The sequence below is a fragment of the Equus asinus genome, chromosome 26, assembly GCF_041296235.1.
Source record: "Equus asinus isolate D_3611 breed Donkey chromosome 26, EquAss-T2T_v2, whole genome shotgun sequence".
NCBI classification, from domain to species: Eukaryota; Metazoa; Chordata; class Mammalia; order Perissodactyla; family Equidae; genus Equus; species Equus asinus.
In genome coordinates, this window is record NC_091815.1 from 29,463,019 (window position 1) to 29,485,087 (window position 22,069).

Sequence of the window (22,069 nt, forward strand, 5' to 3'; positions counted from 1 at the left end):
ACCAAGAGAAGCGAACAGAATGCTGTGTAAATGGCAACCCATCTAGATTGTTACATTTCATAAATTTCAACAAAATTCAACAGGTGTCTTGTCTGTTGTCCCCATTTGGGGGGAAGAATGGGGTGGAATGCGACAAAATTAATGTCCTTGAAATCTGAAAAGCCCCTGCCTAGAGGTCTGGATGGAGGAAGACTAGGCATAGAGAAAGCCTTCTGGGCTAGGCCTGAATGGAAAAGATGAGAAGAAACCAAGTACCAACAATTCAAGTTGACTAAGAAATTTTTTATCATTAGTAACTACTTTTAACATTTTTCAGAGAGGTACAGAAAACTCCTACCTTAATGAATTAAGGTTCAAAATTTCCAATCATACAAATTGCAGTATCATGTAACTAGATTAATTTTTTTAGTCTGTAAAATACAAACTAAGGATACTAAATATTACACTGAACACAACGGATGGTGCATTGTACAGAGAAGGAAGGCTGGGAGGGACAGTGGCCATTCACAAGTCTTGTCCAAATTTCTAGTATTGTGGACGGCAGTATCACATGACTTCCTGTACTTCAATCAGTATTTCCTCAGATTAATCTTATTAAGGCTACTTGCAGGATTCCTTTTGAGTACGTCATTATGAATTTAGGGTAGAGAAAGGACTAGAATTTCCAACTATTTGTCCTAATTACAGGGATTTTCTGCACTTGGTTTAGCAATGGCTGGGCAGCTATGGCGAGCCAAGCCCAGTTCTACATGGTAGAGATACAGGGCTGGAAAACATCGCTCCTACATGGAGGTTCCATTGTAGTGGACATCAGTTTTGTCGATCATTATCCTTTTGCTAAAGTCCTGCCCCAAATCTTCATTGATAAGCCATCTCCTGGGCAGATTCCGGTGAATTTCCAGACTCTCCTGTTTGAGAACTGGGACATTCAGAACTGTGGTACAAACACTGACCATCTTTCTAGAGTCGGTTTTCTTTCATCTGTGAACTCTGATGTTTGTAAAGAATCTCCCACTGGAATCCTTAAAACACAGCACTTTATGGAGCTTCTTTTCCGCAAAGATTCCCTGAAGCTTCTGAGTTCGGAAGGAACGCTCCACAGGGATCAGCACAGACTTTGCAATGGACAGGAAGATGTGAAGTCTGACTGAAGGCTACACTGCTCGCCACATTTCTACAGATTCCCTCCGGTGTGGACTCTCTGATGGTATACGAGATGTGATCTCTGGCTGAAACCCTTACAACACACATCACAGATATACGGTCTCTCTCCAGTGTGGACCCTCTGATGTGTGTGAAAGTGTGAGGCCTGACTGAAGCCCTTGCCACACTGCTGACACATATAGGGTTTTTCCCCTGTGTGGACCCTCTGATGAGCACTGAGTCCTGCACTCCAACTGAATTCTTTTCCACACTCCTCACATTTAAATGGTTTCTCTCCGGTGTGAATGATCTGATGGACTTGTAGATTGGACCTCTGGCTGAAGGCCTTCCCACACGTGTCACATTTATATGGTTTCTCTCCGGTGTGGACTCTCTGGTGGGCCTGAAGATGTGACGCCTGACTGAATCTCTTCTGACACGCATCGCATTTGAATGGTTTCTCCCCAGTGTGGACGCTCTGATGAGCTTGAAGATTTGAGGCCTGACTGAAACCCTTCCCACACTCCTCACATTTGTAGGGTTTCTCTCCAGTGTGGACTCTCTGATGATTGTGAAGATTCAAGCTCCAGTTGAAGCGCTTCCCACAGACCTCACATTTGTAGGGTTTTTCTCCAGTGTGGACCCTCTGGTGGGCTTGAAAATAGGAACTCTGACTGAAGCCTTTACCACACACATTGCACCGAAATGGCTTCTCTCCTGTGTGAACCCTCTGATGGCTCTGGAAACTTGAGGCGGAACTGAAACCCTTTCCACACTCTTCACATTTATAGGGTTTCTCTCCCGTGTGGACGCGTTGATGACTATGAAGATTAAAGCTCAAACTAAAGCACTTCCCGCACTCATCACATTTGTACGGTTTCTCTTCTGTGTGGACTCTCTGGTGGGTGTGAAGATTTGAGCTACAACTAAAGCGTTTACCACAATCTGCACATTTATATGGTTTCTCTCCAGTGTGGATCCTTTCGTGGGCCTGAAGATGCGATCTCTGAGTGAAGCCCTTCCCACACACCTCACATTTATAAGGTTTCTCTCCAGTGTGAACTCTGCAGTGAATATTGAGGTCTGTACTACGACTGAAGCCCTTCCCACAGCTTTCACACCTATAGGGCTTCTCTCCTGTGTGAATAGGAAGGTGGGCATAAAGATGTGAGGTCTGGTTAAAGCTCTTCCCACACTCGTGGCACGAATAGGGTTTTTCCCCTGTGTGGACTCTCTGATGAGTCTGCAGGTTTGAGCTCTGGCTGAAACCCTTCCCACACTCATGACACCAATAGCGTTTATTTCCTGTGCAAACACTCTGTTGAATGGGAATAGCTGAATTGTAACTGGCGTCCTCCTCATGGGCACCATATGCAGGGGACATCTTTCCCAAGTGAACCTGCTGATGAAGTTCCAGCCTGGAGCCACCACTGAAGGCTTTTTCACGTTCATTGCATGGGTAGGTGCTCTGTCCTGTGTGGATTACACTGTGCTGGGCAAGAGGTGATGCCTTCACCATGTCTTTCCCACAGTCTCTGTTGCCATGAGCTTCATCTCTTTTGTCAACCGTGTCAGCATCAGGGTGTGAAACACAACTGAAAATGTCAACATATGGAGCAAATATACACAATCTGCTTTTCAGCTGAGTCTGCTCACAACTTCTCTGATAATTCTGTGTCTCATTCAGATATATTTTACTCCAAGAATTCTGAGCTGTCCCAGTTGGAAATTCTTGATTTTCAGTAATGCTGGACTGATCCTCTATAAGATTCATTACACAGCTGTCATCCACATAAGCTTGAATGGATACTCTGGCTCCCGCTTCACAGGGGGGATTACATTGTTGGGGGAACTGAGAACTCTTTCCTTGAATATTTATCATGGAGTCTTGACTTTGGGTTAATTTGCTTGTGTGTTTCTTGATTTGCCAGCATGAAAGCTCTCCCAAGGAAATGCACCTGACTCCTGCTTCAGGAAGAGTTTTCCTCTCATTTTGACTGCTGCCTCCTGAAAGAATTAAGGACAGAGAGAGTGACATCAGCAAGATGGGGGACTACAAAGCTCCAAGCCGTTGTTCCCGCATGGAAATATGAACAAAGCAACTAGAGGGGCCTGCCCAGTGGGGTAGTGAAGCACACTCTACTTCAGCGACCTGTGGTTGGCAGGTTCTGATCCTGGGTGCTGACCTACACACCGCTCATCAGGCCATGCTGTGGTGGCGTCCAACACACAAAATAGAGGAAGATGGGCACAGACGTTAGCTCAGCATCAATCTTACTCAAGCAAAAAGAGAAGGCTTGGCAACGGACATGAGCTCAGGGCCAATCTTACACACACACACAAAAAAAGACATAGAAGGGTGAATGGATTAAGAAAACAGCATTCCAGTATATGCTGTCTAGAAGAAACTCACCTTAAATCTAAGCATGCACACAGATAGAAAGCAAAACGATGGAACAATATATTCTGTGCATAGTAACCAAAAGAAATCATATGAGTGGCTATACTAATATCAGATGAAATAGACTTTAAGTCAAAAACTATTACAAGACACAAGGAAGAACACTATATGATAAAAGGGTCAAATAACTAAGAAAGTCTAACAATAATAAACATATATGTACCAAGCATCAGAGCTCTTAAATATATGAGGCAAACACTAACAGATCTGAAAGGACAGAGAGCTCAACAGTAATGGTAGGAAACTTGAAAACCTCACTTTCAATAAAGGAAAGAACAAGCAAAGAGATGATCAATGAGGAAACGGATGCCTTGAACAACATTACTGACCAACTGGACCTTCAAGACTCATACAAAACGCTCCAGCCAACAACAGCAGAACAGACATTTTCCAGGTGCTGGCTGAACACTCTATAGGATGGACCATATATCAGGTCAGAAACAATTCATAATAAATTTAAAAGGACTAAAGTCATACAAAGCATCTTTTCTAATCACAATGAAATAAAATCAGACATTAATAGAAATAAACAGGAAAATCCAGAAGTATGTGGAAATTAACATACAATGAGTCAAAGAAGAAATCACAAGAAAAATACTATCTAGAGACAAAAAGAAAAATATTATAGCATACCAAAACTTATGGGATGCAGTGAAAGCAGTGCTAAAAGTGAAATTTATAGCTGTAAATGCTTTCACTAAAAAAGAAGATCTCGGGCTGGCCCCGTGGCCAAGTGGTTAAAGTTTCATGTGCTCCACTTCAGCAGCCTGGGTTCACGGGTTTGGACCCACTCCACTCATCAGCCATGCTGTGGAGGCAGCCCATAAACAAAGTAGAGGAAGATGGGCATAGATGTTACCTCAGGGCCAATCTTCCTCACAAAAAAATAAGTAAGATCTGAAATCAACAACCTAACTTTATACCTTAAAGAACCATAGGAAAATAAGAATAAACTGAACCCAAAGCTAACAGAAGGAAGGAAATAATAAAGATCAGAGCAGAGAAAAATGAAATAGTGAATAGAAAAATACAGAAAAATCAACAAAAATAAGAGTGGTTTATCAAAAAGATGAAATTGACAAACCTCTAGCTAGATTAAGAAAAAGAGACAATTAAACAAACTCGAATTAGAAAGTAGAACACTACTACTACTGACCGGAGATAAATAAAAATGATTATAAGAATACAATGAATGTTAGTATGCCAACAAATTGGAGATATTAGACAAAATGGATAAATTCCTAGAAACACACCACCTACCAAGACTGAATCGTGAAAAACTAAAAATCTGAACAGATAAATAACTAGAATAAGGAGACCGAATCAGTAATCAAAAACTTGTCAACTACGAAAAATCCAGGACACAACCACATAGCTTCACTAATGAATTTTATCAAAATCAGAAAAGAAAGAGGGCCATTACAACTTATTTTACAGCAATGAAAAGGATTATGAGAGAATACTATGAAAAACTGTATGTTAAAAATTAAAACTAGGGGCCGGCCCTGTGGCCGAGTGGTTAAGTTCCTACACTCTGCTTCGGTGGCCCAGGGTTTTGCTGGTTCGCATTCTGGGTGCAGACATGGCACTGCTTGTCAGGTCATGCAAAGGTGGCATCCCACATGCCACAACTAGAAGGACCCACAACTAGAATATACAACTATGTACTAGGGGGCTCTGGGGGAGAGAAAGCAGAAAAAAAAAAGGAAGATTGGAATAGTTGTTAGCTCAGGTGCCAATCTTTAAAAAAAAAAAAAAATTAAACGTAGATGAAATGGATAAATTCCTAGAGAACATGTAAACTACCAAGTCTGAATCATGAATACAAATTTAAACAGCCCGATAAGTAGTAGAGATTGAAACAGTGATCAAAAACCTCCCAACAAAGAAAAGCCCAGGACCGGATGGCTTTACTAGAGAATTCTATCAAATATGTAAAGAATTATCACAGAGCAAACATTTTCAAACTCATTCTGTGAGGTTAGCATTACCCTGATCCCAAAGCCAAACAAAGAGACTACAAAAAAGAAAACTACAGACCAATGATCCTGTGAGGAATATGGATGCAAAAATCCTCAACAAAATACTAGCAAACAGAATTCACTAGCAAAATAGGAGGATTATATACTATGACCAAGTGAGATTTATTCCTGCAATATAAAGACGGTTCAAAATACAAAAATCCCACAAAGTAACACACCACAACAGAATGAAGAAAACACATGGTCCTCGCAGGTGATGCAGTAAAAACGTTGACAAGATTTAACACCGCTGCCTGACAAAAACACTCAACAAACCAGGAATAGAAGGAAAGTCCCTCAACATAATAAGGACCATGTGAAAAGCCCCCAGCAAACATCATCCTCCACAGCGAGAGACTGAAAGCTTTCCCTAACAGCAGAAACAAGGATGCCCACTTTTGCCACTTTTATTTAACACGGTCCTCAAAGTCCTAGCCAGAGAAATTAGGCAAGAAGGAGAAAGAAAGCCATCTAAGTTGGAAAAGATAAGTAAATAATACCTGTTTACAGATGACATTATCTTATTTGTAGAAAACCGTAAAGATCCCACAAAACAGAACAAACGCTTAAGTATCAAGGAGCAAATTCAACAAAGTTGCAGGACACAAAAAGCCACACAAAAATCAGTTGCTTCTACACACTAACAATTAACATCAAAACGAATACTCGGGAATTCACTTAACCAAGGAGGTGAAAGATTTGTACACAGAAAAACACAAAACACTGCTGGAAGAAACTGAAGACATAAATCAATGGAAAGATATTCTGTGTTCATGGCTGGAAGACTTCACATTGTAAAGATGTCAACAGTACCCAGAGCAATCTACACATTCCACACAATCCCTGTGGAAACCCCAACAGTGCTTTCTGCAGAAATATAAAACTCCGTCCTAAGATTCATATGGAATCTTAGTAGACTCCAAATTGCTAAAACAATCTTGAAAAAAAGAGCAAAGTTAGAGGACTCCCATTTCCTGATTTCAAATCTAATTACAAAAACAATGGAATAGAATATAAACCCTAGAAATAAACATTCGCATATACAGTCAAATGGATTTCAACAAGGCTGGCAAGACCATTCAACAGGGGAAGGACAATCTTTTCAACAAATGGTGTTGGGCAGTCCACATGCAAAAGAACAAAGTTGGACGCTTCCCTTACACCATATAAAAATCAAATCAAAATGCATCACAGACCTAAACTAAAAAGCTAAAACTATAGAACTCCTAGAAAAAAACCACAGAGGAAATCTTCCTATTAGATTGGGTGATGATTTCTTGAATGACACCAAAGTATGGGCAACAAAAATAAAAACAGATACATTGGATTACATCAAAATAAAAAAACCTCTGGGAATCAAAGGACACAAATACCAGAGTGAAAAGAAAACCTACAGAATGGAAGGAAACTTTTTTTTTTTTTTTTTTGGTGAGGAAGATTGCTCCTGAGCTAACATCTGTTGCCAATCTTTCTTTTCGCCTCCCCAAATCCCCAGTACATAGTTGTGTATCCTAGTTGTAAGTCTTTCTAGTTCTTCTACGTGGGATGCTGCCTCAGCATGGCTTGATGAGCGGTGTCTAGGTCCCCACCCAGGATCCGGACATGCAAACCCTGGGCCGCTGAAGCAGAGCACACGAACTTAACCACTTGGCCATGGGGCCAGCCCCTGAGGAAGGAAATATTTTCAAATCATGTATCTGATAAGGGATTAATATCCAGAATATATAAAGAACTCCTATAAATAAACAAAAAACAATATGATTAAAAACTAGGCACAAGATTTGAATAGACATTTCTGCAAAGATAATATCACAAATGGCCAACAAGCTCATAAAAAGATGCTCAACATCTATAATCATTAGGGAAATGTCAATGAAAACCATAATGGGATACAACCTTACACCCATTAGTATGGGTACTATCAAAAAAACAGAAAGTGAAAGCGTTGGTCAGGATGTGGAGAAACTGGAACCCTTGTACACTGTTGGTGGGAATGTAGCACGATGCAGCCACCATGAACGGTATGGTGATTCTTCAAGGAAATTAAAAACTAGACCATATGACCCAAGAATTCCAGTTGTGGGTGTATACCAAAAACAGATGCAACAGAGCATCAAAGAGGTGTCTGTACACCCATGTTCTGTGCAGCATTATTCACAATGGCCGAAAGGCAGAGGAAACCCAAGGGTCCATCAACAGATGAATGGATAATCAGAAGGTGGTATGTACGTACAATGGAGTGATTCAGACTCAAAAAGGAAGCAAATTCTGACACTTGCTGCAACATGGAGGAACCCTGAGGACGTTATGTTAAGGGAAATATATCTGTCTCCAAAAGACAAATATTGTGTGATTCCACTCATTGGCAGGTACTCAGAGTAGTCACATTCATAGGGACAGAAAATAGTATTGCTGTCGCCAAGGGCTGGGGGGTAGGGGGACTGATGGTAAGTGTTAATTATTGAGTACAGAGTTTTACTTTGGGAAAATGAAAACGATGGAGAGGTGGATGGTGGTAATGTTTGCACAACAATTTGAATGTACTTAATGAGACTGAACTGTACATCTAAAAATGGTTACAATCTAAGTTTTATATTTTACCTCGAAAAAAACTGACAGCGATTACTTTGTTCAGATATTTCAAAATGTAACACAGTCCTCAATATGAGGCTTCGCTTCCTGAAGGGAATCTCCAACTTGACTATCATGTTGGATTTTCTTTGCTCTTCTGCGCCCATGGAAACAGTCGCTGGGCTCCTAGGCACCAAGCATGGATGAGATTCATTAGAACTACAGATCTAAGAATAGGGTATGAGGCAGAAATTAAAATCAGCCTGTTGCAGAGCAACATAAAAACACCCCAAGAAATTCTCAGAAAGGAGAAATTGACTTCCTTGCCTATAAAAATGGTAAATTAAAAGTCTGTTCTTCTTTAGCTACAGCTACTGAATTGTAAGTACCATCTACATAAATCCGCCTAAGTTTCTGCCTCAGTTTCAGGACCTCATTGCACAACCTGCACACGTGGAAAAGGTGTTCACTCTAAGGAGAAATCGACAAATCCACATTTATACTTGGAGATTTCAATCTGCCTTCTCAATAACTAGCAAAACAAGTAGAGAACGAGTAAAGATACAGAACACTGGAACAAGACTATCAACCAGCTTGACTACCTGGCCTTTACAGAATAAACAGCACAAAACATTCTTTTTAGGTGCACGTGGAACATACTCCAAAACACACTATATTTTGGGTCATGAAACAGGCTTGTAATAAATGCAGAAGGATTCAAGTCATACAAAGTATAGGCCAACCATGACTGAAATTAATAACAGAAAAGTCTGGGAAATCCCTGAGTACTTAGAAAATAAATAACTCTAAACTGTGAATAAAAAAACACAGTATAAAGGGTATTTTGAACTGAATGATAGTGAAAACATAAAATATCAATTTGTGACATGCTACTGAAACAGAACTTAGAGGGAAATTTATACAGAGTGAAAGTCTCAAAGAAACCAGAAAACCAAAAGCAAATTAAATCCAAAGTAAGCAAATAAATTATAAATAAATAAGTCAGAGCAGAAATCAACGAATGAAATAGAAAACAAAAAATATAAATCAGCTGGCCCTGTGGCCGAGTGGCTAAGTTCGCGCGCTCTGCTGCAGTGGCCCAAGGTTTCGCTGGTTTGGATCCTGGGCATGGACATGGCACTGCTCATCAAGCCATGCTGAGGCAGCACCCCACATACCACAACTGGAAGGACCCACAACTAAAAATATACAACTATGTACCGGGGGCTTTGGGGAGAAAAAGGAAAAATAAAATCTTTAAAATATATATATAAATACAAGGAAGCAAAAGCTGGTTTTTGAAAAGAACAAAATTGATAAACCTGTGACCATTCATGAAAAGAAAAAAAAAGACAAATCACAAACATCAGCAATGAGAGGTGACATCACTACAGACTGTACATTATTGAAAACGAGACTCCAAATAGCCACAGCAATCTTGAGAAAGAGGAACAAGGCTGGAGGCATCATTCTCCCTGGTTTGAAACTATATTAAAGATTTTATTTTTTTCCTTTTTCTCCCCAAAGCCCCCCAGTACACAGTTGTATATTCTTCATTGTGGGTCCTTCTAGTTGTGGCATGTGGGACGCTGCCTCAGCGTGGTTTGATGAGCAGTGCCATGTCCACGCCCAGGATTCAAACCAACGAAACACGGCCGCCTGCAGTGGAGCGCGCGAACTTAACCACTCGGCCATGGGGCCAGCCCCTTGAAACTATATTAAAAAGCTATAGTAATCAAAACAGTATGGTACTGGCATAAAAACAGACACAAAGATCAATGGAAGAGAATAGAGAACACAGAAATAAACCCACATATATATGGCCAATTAATTTATGACAAATGAGCCCAGAATATATAATGGAAAAGGACAGTTTCTTCAATAAATGGTGCTGGGAAAGCTGGACAGCCACATGCAAAGAATGAAACTGGACCACTGTCTTACACCCCACACAAAAACTCCAAATGGACTACAGACTTGAACGTACGACCCGGAACCACAAAACTCCTAGAAGAAAACACGGGGGGGAAGCTCCCTGACATTGGCCTTGGTGGTGATTTTTGGATTTGACGTCAAAAGCAAAAATAAACAAGTGGGACTCCACCAAACTAAAAAGCTTCTGCACAGCAAAGGAAGCCAACAAAATGAAAGGGCAGCCTACTGACTGGGAGAAAATATTTGCAAATAATATATCTGATAAGAGTTAATATCTAAAATATATAAATAACTCAACAGCAAAAGAACCCACACAAACGATCCAATTAAAAAAATGAACAGAGGATCCGACTAGACATTTCCCCAAAGATACAGATGGCTAACAGGGACATAAAAGATGCTCAGCATCACTAACCATCAGGGAAATGCAAATCAAAACCACAATGAGACACCACCTGACAGCTGTTAGCATGAGTAGCATCACAAAGATGAGCGAGAATAAATGCTGGTGAGGAGGTGAAGAAGAGGGAATCCTTGGCTGCTGGTGGGATTGTAAAGTGGTACAGCCACTAAACCATATGGAGGTCCCTCAAAAAATTAAACATAGAAGTAGCATGTGATCCAGCATCTCCACTTCTGGGTGTATATCTATTTGAAGAGAGATCTGTGCGCCTATGTTCACTGCAGCATTATTCACATTAGCCAAGACATGGAAACAACCTAAGTGTCCATCAACATTTGAATGGACAAAGAAAATATGGGAGAAATATATATAGAGACACACACATATATAATGGACTACTACTCAGGCATAAAAGAGAAGGAAATCCTGCCATTTGCAACAACAGAGATGGACCTTGGGAGCATTATGCTAAGTGAAATAAGTCAGCCAGAGAAAGACAAATACTGTATGATCTCAGTTATATATGGAATCCACAAAAACCCCAAACTGATAGAAAATGAGATCAGATTTGTGGTTACCAGAGGCAGGGGGTGGGTGAATTGGATGAAGGTGATCAAAAGGTACAAACTTGCAGTTATAAGATAAATAAGTCCTGAGGATGTAATGGACAACATGCTGACTACACTTAACACTGCTATGTGGTATATTCGAAAGTTGCTAAGACAGTAAATCCTAAAAGTTCTTATTACAAGGAAAAAAAGTTTTTTGGTATCTACATAAGGTGATGGATTTTAACTAAACTTACTGTGGTAATCATTTTGTGGTATACATAAGTCAAGTCATTATGATATACATCTTAAATTTTCACAGTGCTGTATATCAATAATATCTGAAAATTGAAAGAAAAAAGAAATGAAAGAGGGGACATCAATACAGATCCTATGGACATGAAAAGGATAATAAATGGATACTATGAACAACTCTATGCCCAAGAATTTACTAACCTAGATGATATGGACCAAATTATTGAACAACACAATCTGCCAAAACTCATACAAGAAGAAACAGACAATCTGAATAGGCCTATATCTATTAAAGAACTTGAATCAATTAATAACCTTTCAAAACAGAAAGCACCAGGCCCAGATGGGCTCACTGGTGAATTTCACCAAACATTTAAGAAAGAGATTATACCAATTCTCTACAATATCTTTCAGATGACAGAAACAGAGGGAATCTTCGTAACTCATTCTACAAGGCCAGCATTACTCTCATACCAAAACCAGACAAGGACAGGACAAGAAAACTACAGACCTAAGGGCTGGCCCCGTGGCCGAGTGGCTGAGTTCGCACCCTCCACTTCAGTGCCCCAGGGTTTCACCAGTTTGAATCCTGGGCACAGACATGGTACTGCTCATCAAGCCATGCTGAGGTGGTGTCCCACATGCCACAACTAGAAGGACCCACAACTAAAATGTAACTATGTACTGGAGGGATTTGGGAAGAAAAAGCAGGGGAAAAAAAGAAAAGAAAACTACAGACTACTATCTTTCATGCATATAGATGTAAAAATTGTCAAAAATATCAGCAAATCAAATCCAACAATGTATAAAAAGAATTATGCACCATCACCAAGTGGGATTTATGCCAGGTATGCAAGACTGGTTCAACAGTGGAAAGTCAATTACTGTAATCCATCATATGAATAAACTAAATAAGAAAAATCAAATGATCCTATTAACAGATACAGACAAAAAAGCATTTGATAAATTCTAACACCTATTAATTGATAAAAACTCTCAGCAAACTAGTAAGATAGGGGAAATTCCCCGGGATAAAGGACATCTAGAAAAACCAACAGCTAACATCATACTTAAATGGTGAGATCCTCAAAGCTTTCCCACTAAGATCAGGAACAAGTAAGGATGTCCCTCTCACCATGCCTTTTATACACTGTACTGAAAGGTCCAGCTAATGTAGTTAAGAAAAGGAAATAAAAAGGATACAGACTAGGGAAGAAGAAATAAAACTCTCATTGTTTGCAGATGACATGATTGCTCATGTAGAAAATCCCCAAGAATCAACAAAAAAATCCCCTGGAACTAATTAAAAATTATAGCAAGGTTGCTGGACAAAAGTTAATATACAAAAGTCTATCACTTTATACAAGCAATGGACAAGGGGAATTTGAAATTAAAATCACATTACCATTTACATTAGCACCTCCCAAAATGAAATACTTAGGTATGGATCTAACAAAACATGTTCAAGATCTATAAGAGGAAAATTACAAAACTCTGATGAGCAAACTCAAATAAATAAATGAAGTGATATTCTATGTTCATGGATAGAAAGACTTAACATTGTCAAGACGTCAGTCCTTCCCAACTTCATCTACAGATTCAGTGCAAACCCAATCAGAATCCCAGCAAGATACTGGGTGGATATTGACAAATGAATTTGAAAGTTTATATGAAGAGGCAAAGACCCAAAAGAACCAACACAATATCAAAAAAGAAGAACAAAGTTGGAGTACTGACATCAACCAACTTCTAGTCTTACTATAAATGTGTAGTATTCAAGACAGTGTAGTATCAGTGAGAGAACAAACAGAATAAAGAGCTGAGACAGACCCACACAAATATCATCAATTGATCTTTGATGAAAGAGCAAAGGTAATAAAAGAGCAAAGACAGTCTTTTCAACAGATGGTGCTGGAACTGAACATTCGGATGCGAAAAGACCTACACAAACTTACACCTTTCACAAATATTAGCTCCAAACAGATCACAGACCTTAATGTAAATGCAAAACTATCAAACTCCTAAATTAAAATTTTCCACTCTGAAAGACACTGTCCAAGAATGAGAAGACAAGCCACAGACTGGGAGAAAATACTTGTAGAAGACATATCTGGTAAAGGACCAATAACCAAGATATACACAAAACTCTCAAATGGCAACAGTAAGAAAACAACCAGATTGAAAAATGGGCAAAGGACCTGACCACACACCTCACCAAAGAAGGTATACAGATGGCAAATAGGCATATTAAAACATGCTCCACATCGTATGTCATTAGGGAACTGCAAATTAAAACAAGACACCACTACCCATCTATGAGAATGGCCAAGATCCACAACAATAACAACATCAAATGCTACTGAGGATGTGGAGCAACAGGAACGCTCATTCATTGCTGGTGGGAATGAAAAGTGATACAGCCACTGCAAGACGGTTTGGCGGTTTCTCAGAAAACTACAAAACTAAATATACTCTTACCATAGGATTCAGCAATTCTGCTCCTTAGTATTTATCCAAATGAACTGAAAACTTATATCCACACAAAAATTGTCACACAGACGTTTATGGGAGCTTTACTCATAATTGCCAACACTTGGAAGCAATGAAGACAAACAGGTAAGTAAACTGTGGGACATCTGAACAATGGAACATTATTCAGTGGTAGAAAGAAATGAGCTACCAAGCCATGAAAAGACAGGAAGAAAACGTAAATGCACATCAGTAAGTGAAAGAAGCCAATGTGAAAAGGCTGCCTACTGTACGGTTCCAACTGTAGGATGTTCTGGAAAAGGCAAATCTATGGAGACAAAAAGAGCAGTGGTTGCCTGGGGTTCCAGGGGAGGGAGACGTGAAGGGGTGAAGCACACAGGACTTGGAGGGCAGGCAACCCATTCTGTGTGACGCTATGATGAAGGATACACGTCAGGACACATTTGTCCAAACCCACAGAATGTACAACACCCAATGTAAACTATGGACCCTGGGTGATAACGATGTGTCAATATAGGTTCAAACACACTGCTCGAGTATGGGGTGGTGATAGCTGGGGAGCCTGTGTGTGGGTGGTCTATGGGAACTCTCCACTTCCTGCTCAATTTTGTTGGGAAACTAAAATTGCTGTGAAAAAGAAAATCTATTTAAATAAATAAATAACACACACACACACACCAGTGAAAAAATAAATAAAAAATAACATACACCAACCACATGGATCCAGCCATTCCACTCCTGATTCTTACCCAAGAAAAATGAAAGCTGATGGCCATACAAACATTTGTATAAGAATATTTAACACCTTCATTTGTAATAGCCAAAACTTGGAAACCAACATCCATCAACAGGTGAATGAATAAACAAATGCTGGTATAGCCACATAGTGGAATACTACTCAGCAATAAAAAATGAACTATTGATACATGTGACAACATGGGTGAATCTCAAATTATGCTGAGTGAAATAGACACACAAAAGAACAGATCCTGCATGATTTCATTTGTAATGTATAGTGATGGAGTAGATCACTGGTTGCCTTGGGAAGGGTCTGGGACAAGAAAGTGGGGAGAGAGGGAGAGACTACAAATGGACAGGAGGATTTTGTAGGGCTTTTAAGGATTTCTTTTGCTTTGATGTGCTCTGCAAATTAACCCCCATTTCCCAGATCTGGCAGCAAAACAGCTCGAGGTGGCAAAAGGCAGAGTTCGGGCTGGGGAAGAGTTGGAAATTTAGGGCGGAAATTCTGGAAAGCAAGAAGGCCACAAAAGGCGTGAGATCACTGTGAATGTATGTTCCTTCCAAACACCCGGCTGACCACTACTGCACAGGTGGTTTGAGTCTGACGCTCTTCGGACTGAGTGCATTATGTAACCCACACGTGGCTTAAAGTGCCAGAGGGCAGCACTCGGGGCTGGAAATACCACAGGAAATTTAGGGGAGAAAGTCAAAGGCAAGGAGACCACAGAGAGCCAGTCTCTGAGGAGAAGGTCTGCCCACATCCTTGGCAGATCTGTCAACTATGCAGACACAGGAAGACCCGAGGGCCTGGACCAAAGAAGGAGCAGCTGGAAGGCAATGGACATGAAAATGTAATACTAAAAAAACATTTGATTTACCCAATAGAAGGCAGAAAAGGACATATGGGTGAATAAAAGAGATGAGACCAAAAAAAGAAAGAAAAAAGGAAGATGGTAAATGTAAAAACATCTGTATCAATAACTACATGATGTGTAAGTGGAGCCCCCCTAAAACCAAAAGGCAGACATTGGCAGAGAACATCATAAGCAAGATCCAAAATATGCTGTCTGGGGCCGGCCCGGTGGCGCAGCGGTTGGATCCCAGGTGCAGACATGGCACCGCTTGGCAAGCCACACTGTGGTAGGCGTCCCACGTATAAAATAGAGGAAGATGGGCACGGATGTTAGCTCAGGGCTAATCTTGCTCAAAAAACCAAAATACACTGTCAACAAGAGACACATCTTAAATACATAGGTCTTTTTCTTGACCTTTTCTTTTGAGTATATCATACAAATATATCAGGCAAAGCCTAAGAAAGCTTGAGTGGCTAGACTAATATAAGACAAAAAGGGACCTTACAAAATAGAGAGCTATTAGAGACAAAGAGAGACATTTTATAACAAAAACATCAATACAGCAAAAAGATACAAGAATTGTGAAAGCGTGTGTCTAAAAATGGCACCAAAATACACGAAGCAAAAACAAGTAAAGTGAGAAACGGACAAGTCTGCAATCAGAGTTGGAGATTTTAACACTTCTCTCAATTGTTGAAAGAATAGTTAGACCATAAAAAAAAAATCAGTAAAGCCAGACAAGATCTGAACCCAAAATGAAACTTAGAGATCACTGCTCCCAACTACGGAACACACATTTTTTCCAAATTACACATGCAAGATCCATCACGATAAACCCTATGCAGGGCTATAAATTAAGTTTCCAAAGATTTCAAAAGAGTGGAATATTAAAGAATACGGTCTCTGGCCACACACAGTAAAATTAAATTCAAAACCAGTAACAAGAAGATATCCAGAAAAGCCCTAATTACATGGAAATTAAACACACTCTAAATAACGCACATGTCAAACAAGAACCACATGGGAAATTAGAAAATATTTTGAAATAATAAAGAACGTCATGTCACAATTTCTGGCACGCAGTTAAATAGCACTCAGATAAAGTTAGTTTTAAATGTTTGTATTAGAAAGCAAGAAACATCTAAATCAATAACCTAAGGTTCCATCTCAAGAAGCCATAAAAGGAGAAATTAAGAAGGAGGAAAGAAATAAAGAGTGAAAATCAACTAAATAGAAACACACAGAGGGCCAGCCCTATGGTGGAGTGGATGAGTTCGTGAGGTCTGCTTTGGCAGCCCAGGGTTTCGCTGGTTCGGATCCTGGGCACGGACATGGCACCGCTCATCAGGCCACACTGAGGTGGCATCCCACATGCCACAACTAGAAGGACCCACAACTAAAAACACCCAACTATATACCCGGGGGGCTTTGGGGAGAAAAAGGAAAAAATCTTAAAAAAAAAAAAAAAAGACAGACAATAGGGAAAAATCAAGGAAACCAAAAGCTGGGCCTTTAAAAAATAATTAATGAAAGTGATAACCTCTAGACTAATCAAGAAAGAAAATAGAAAAGACAGACATCACCAACACCAGGGATGAAAGATGCGATAATACTAAAAATCACAGGGGCATTAAAATAAGATATGGGGCTGGCCCTGTGGCTCAGTGGTTAAGTTCGTGCGCTCCGCTTTGGCAGTCTAGGGTTCGCCACTCTGAATCCTGGGCGCGGACCTACACACCACTCATCAAGCCATGCTGAGGCCGCGTCCCCCAGAGAAAAGCTAGGACTTACAACTAAGATACACAACTACATACTGGGGCTTTGGGGAGGGAAAAAAGGGAGGAAGATTGGCAACAGATCTTAGCTCAGGGCCAATCTTCCTCAAAAAATAAATAAATAAATAAATAAAATAAGGAGATACATTGAACAACTTGGATAAAACATTCTAATTCCCTGAAAGATACAAATTAGCTAATCTGCTACAAGAAAGGCAAAACATTTAAATAGTTCATGAATTGAATTCATAAATAAAAACATTGTCACAAAAGGACTAGACAACTTCACTGGTGAATTCCATTTAGCACTGAGGAAAGGATTAACTCCAGTCCCAGACAAACCCTTTCGGAAAACAGAAGAGGGTTACTTCTCAAGTGACTGACTAAGGCCAGTGCTATCCTGACATCAAAACCAGACAAAGACGTCAAATGCAAAGAAATTACAGACCCAAATCCATACTTAACAAAGGTGTGAAAATCCTTAACAAAGAGGAAATCTTATCTGTTTCTAGAAACATAATTTAAAAAGGCCCTAAATAATAAATATGTGGGGTTAATCCCAGGAATGCAAGACTACTTTAACATGTGAAATCTCCAATGCATTTTACCATTATTAACAACATAAAGGAGAAAAAAATCTTAGTAAAAGCAGAATAAGCATTTTGATACCTATGCATTCAAGCTAAAAACTCTCATTAAATGAGAAAGAGAGAGGAACTCAACCCATTCAGGGAAGCTGAAACATCCCCACTGTGAACGCCACACTCAGTGATGAAAGACTGGACGCTGTGCACCTGCATTCAGACAAAAGGGGACAAGAGGCACACGGACTGGACAGGAAGGAAAGAAAACTATTTATTTGCAGAGGTTATGATTCTATACATAGAAACTCTTTAGAAATGTACGAAAATGCTTCAAGATGACTGACAAATAATAATGTGCAACTGAAATTTCACAATGTTGTAAACCATCATAACCTCAATAAAAAACAATGCTTCTAGAACAAGTGAATAGAGGAAGGTTACAGGATACAAGGTTGATGTAGAAAAACCAACTGTATTCCTCTACGGTAGAAGCAAGTAATTGAAATTAAAAAGCTATTCTTTATATAGCATCTAAAGAATGAAACACTTCTAAAAAATTAAAATATACAACTCCTATACACTAAACACTATAAATGTGATACTGTGATTTACAGCATATATATGTTGTGGTCTTTGTCCATAGCTCCTGTCTCGGGGCTCCCCAAACCCTCGGAATTTCTTAAGTGATAAATGGGAGCATTTTTTCTTATAGTATGTGGTCTTTTATCATCAGTTCCTCAAGTGGCTTCAGAGCCATAAAGATGCAATGGGTATCCTGTTATCCATAACAAGCCCCTGTCAACCACACCCGAGTTTATGTTACTGAAGTAACTTTTGGAAAGCAACTAAGAATGGGGGATGGTTGCCAGGGGAACAGACCACGATTAGAGGGTGGAACTTTCAGTCCTGTGTCCTGTCATCCCATTCACCCCCCCAATCTCTGGGGAGATGGGGAGGAGGTTGAATCACCAATGGCCAATGGTTTCATCAATCATGCCTATGGACAGAGCCTCCATAAAAACTCAAAAGGAGGGGGCTGGGGGAGCTTCCAGGTTGGTGACCCCGAGGAGATGGCAGGGAGAGTGGAGGCCCAGAGAGACCCTGGAAGCTCTGGGCCTCTTTCCACATACCTTACCCTGAGCATCTCTTGCATCTGGCTGTTCCTGAGTTATGTCTTTTCATAATCAACTGGCAATCAAGTAAGTACAATGTTTCTCTGAGTTCTGTGAGCCACTCTAGCAAATTTCTGGAACCCAAGGAGGGGGGCGTGGAGCATCTTGTAGAGCCAGAATAAGAAAACGCTCAAAAAACGTAAGGATGGGGCATGACAAAGGGATACGGCAGCCAACCTGAAAGATCAAAGCAGCATCAATTTGACAGCAAAATAAACAGCGTGCTATTGCATTATGACCCAAAATATAAAATCAATATACCTCAGTCCACAGTGATCACAGAATAGGTTTAAATGACAATAAAGAGTTACTGTTGTAGGGGCCGTGATTCAGCAGTAATGACTTGACGGAAGTGAAAGAAGAAAGTACCAAAGCAGGACTGCCTTTGAACATCAAGGAGACAAAACTCATGACTACAGAAGAGCTACACAACTGTAAGGTAGACAATGAAGGCACTGGAATCGTTAAAGATTTCGTTTACCTTGGTTCAGTCATCAATTTAAATGGAGATGCAGCCAAGAAATCAAGAGAAGACTGAGACTCAGAAGGATGGCAATGAAAGAATTAGGAAACATTATCAAGTGTACAGAAGTGACATTTGAGACCAAGGCCAAGACTATCCACATCCTCGTATTCCCAATTACTACGTACAGGTGCAAAGGCCAGACAGTGAAGAAGGCTGGCAGGAAGACAATGGAGTCATTCGGCATATGGTGCTGGAGGAGAGCTCTGTGGATGCCCTGGACTGCCAGAGAGACGAACAAGTGGGTCCTAGAGGAAATTAAGCCTGAACGACCGCTGGAGGCAGAAATGGTAAAACTGAGGCTGTCCTGCTTTGGGCACATCAAGAGAAGGCAGGATTCTTTGGAAAAGACAATAATGCTGGGAAAAGTAGAAGGCAGCAGGGAAAGACTCCTTAAAGGAAGCCATAGGCCTGAGTCCATGAGAGCTGAGCAGAGCTGCTGAGGACAGGACGTTGTGGACATCACTGAGGGTCGAAGCTGATCGGACAGCACGTGACGACATTACCAAATGACGCAAATTACATGTGAACTGACTCAGACTCACAAAAGGTTCAACATTTCAGTAATTTTCTTTTCCTACACAGGATTCTCCTTATCTACACAGATGCATCAGTGACTTCCGTAAATGTCATGCTTGAAATTTGTACCAGAAAACTTCACCTAGGTCACGTGATTAAGTACTAGGAGAGAGGGACAGAGAAGACAGGATGGATGGGTAAGTGAGAAGCTGACTGCCTGGCTGGGAATGTGGATTGCACCTGAAAAACCTGTTAAAACTAATAAATGAATTCAGCAAAGTAGCAGGATGCAATGTCAACACATAAAAATCAGTTGCATTTGTATACACAAACAATGAATGACCCATAAGGGCAATTAAGCAAACAATTCCATTTACAATACCATCAAGAAAAATAAAATACTCAGGAATTAGCAAAAGAGGTGAAAGTTTTATACACTGAAAACTATGAAACACTGACATAAGAAATTAAAGAAGTCATTAAAAAAATGGAATCACATACCATGTTCATGGATTGCAAGATTTATCATTGTTAAGATGTCAATGCCACCCAAACAGATCTACAGATTCCATGCAATCCCTGTGAAAATCCCAACAACACAGTAATGGAAAAACCCATCCTAAAATTCACAGAGAATCTCAAGGGAACTGGAAGAGCGAAGACAATCTTGAAAAAGAAGAAAAATCTGGAGGACTCACACCCTGATTTTAAAACTTACTACAAAGCTACAGAAATCAAAGCAGTGTGGTACTGGCATAAAGACGTACACACAGACAGAACAAGGAAAAGGGTCAGAGAGCCCAGAAATAAACCACTGGATATATCATCAAATGATTTTTGACAAGGGTGCCAAGACCACTCAGTAGGAAGAGAACTGTCTTTTTTACAAGTGGTTCTGGGAAAATTGGATATCTACGTGCGAATGAATGAAGTTAAACTCTGCCTTACGCCATATACAAAAATCAACTCAAAATGCATCAAAGACCTAAATGCAAGGGATGAAACTCCTAGAAAAAAACAGAGCAAAAGCATCATGAGACTGGATTTTGCCATGATTTCTTAGACATGACACCAAAAGGCACAAGTAACAATAGACAAACTTGACTTCGTGAATATTAAAATCTTTCGTGCATTAAAAGACCCTATCAACAGAGTAGAAGAGCCACACCCATAATGAGAGAAAATACTTTCAAATCATGTGTCTGGTAAGGGATTATTATTCAGAATACACAGATAATGCCTAAAACTCAACAACAAAAAACAAACACCCTGACTCAAAAATGGGCAAAAGACTTGAATAGACAGTTCTGCAAAGATACACAAAGGGCGAATAAGCACATGAAAAGAGGCTCAACATCACTAGAGAAATGCAAATCAAAACAATGAGATCCCACCTGATATGCATTAGGATGGCTATTACTTTTTTAAAAAAGGAGAAAATAAGTGCTGGAGCAGATGTGAAAAACTGGAAGCCTTGTGCATTGCAGGTGGCGACATAATGGTGCAGCTATTGTGGAAAACAGAATGGTGGTTCCTCAAAAATTAAAAACAGAATTACCACATGACCCAACATTTCTATTCTAAATATATACCCAAAAGAATAGAAAGAAGGGACTTCTGCAAATATGTCTACAGCCATGTTCACAGCAGCGTTATTCACGGTACCTAAACAGTACAAACAACCCCAAATTCAATGGATGAATCAAGGAAATGTGGTGTGTACATCCAATGGAATATTATTCAGCCTTAAAAAAGGAAATTCTGACACATGTTACAACATGCATGAACCTTGAAGATATGATGTTAAGTGAAATAAGCCAGACACAAGGACAAATACTGCAAAATTCCACTTAGGTGAGGACCTGGAATAGTCAAAGTCACAGAGGCAGAAAGTAGAACAGTGTAACTGAGGACGAGGAGTAGGGGAGACGGGGAGTCACTGTTTCATGGGGACACAGTCTCAGTTTGGGATAATTAAAAAGTTCTGGAGATGGACAGTGGTGATGGTTGCACAACAATGTGAATGTTCTCAATCCACTGATTGTACACTTAAAAATGGTTAGAATAAATTTTA

The 22,069-nt window shown here is 40.0% G+C and overlaps 1 protein-coding gene across 3 annotated transcripts in view; it reads right to left on the bottom strand.

Annotated features, from left to right (window-relative positions):
- Nucleotides 1-263: 263 nt before the first annotated feature.
- ZNF235 (zinc finger protein 235) overlaps nucleotides 264-22,069 on the bottom strand; it is a 39,664-nt gene continuing 17,858 nt past the window's right edge. For all 3 annotated transcript variants that reach the window (XM_014831722.3, XM_014831721.3, XM_070498593.1), the window contains one exon: nucleotides 264-3,150. In XM_014831722.3, the coding sequence (XP_014687208.3) occupies nucleotides 1,175-3,150 (1,976 nt within the window). In that variant the 3' untranslated portion in view covers nucleotides 264-1,174. The remainder of the gene's footprint in view (nucleotides 3,151-22,069) is intronic.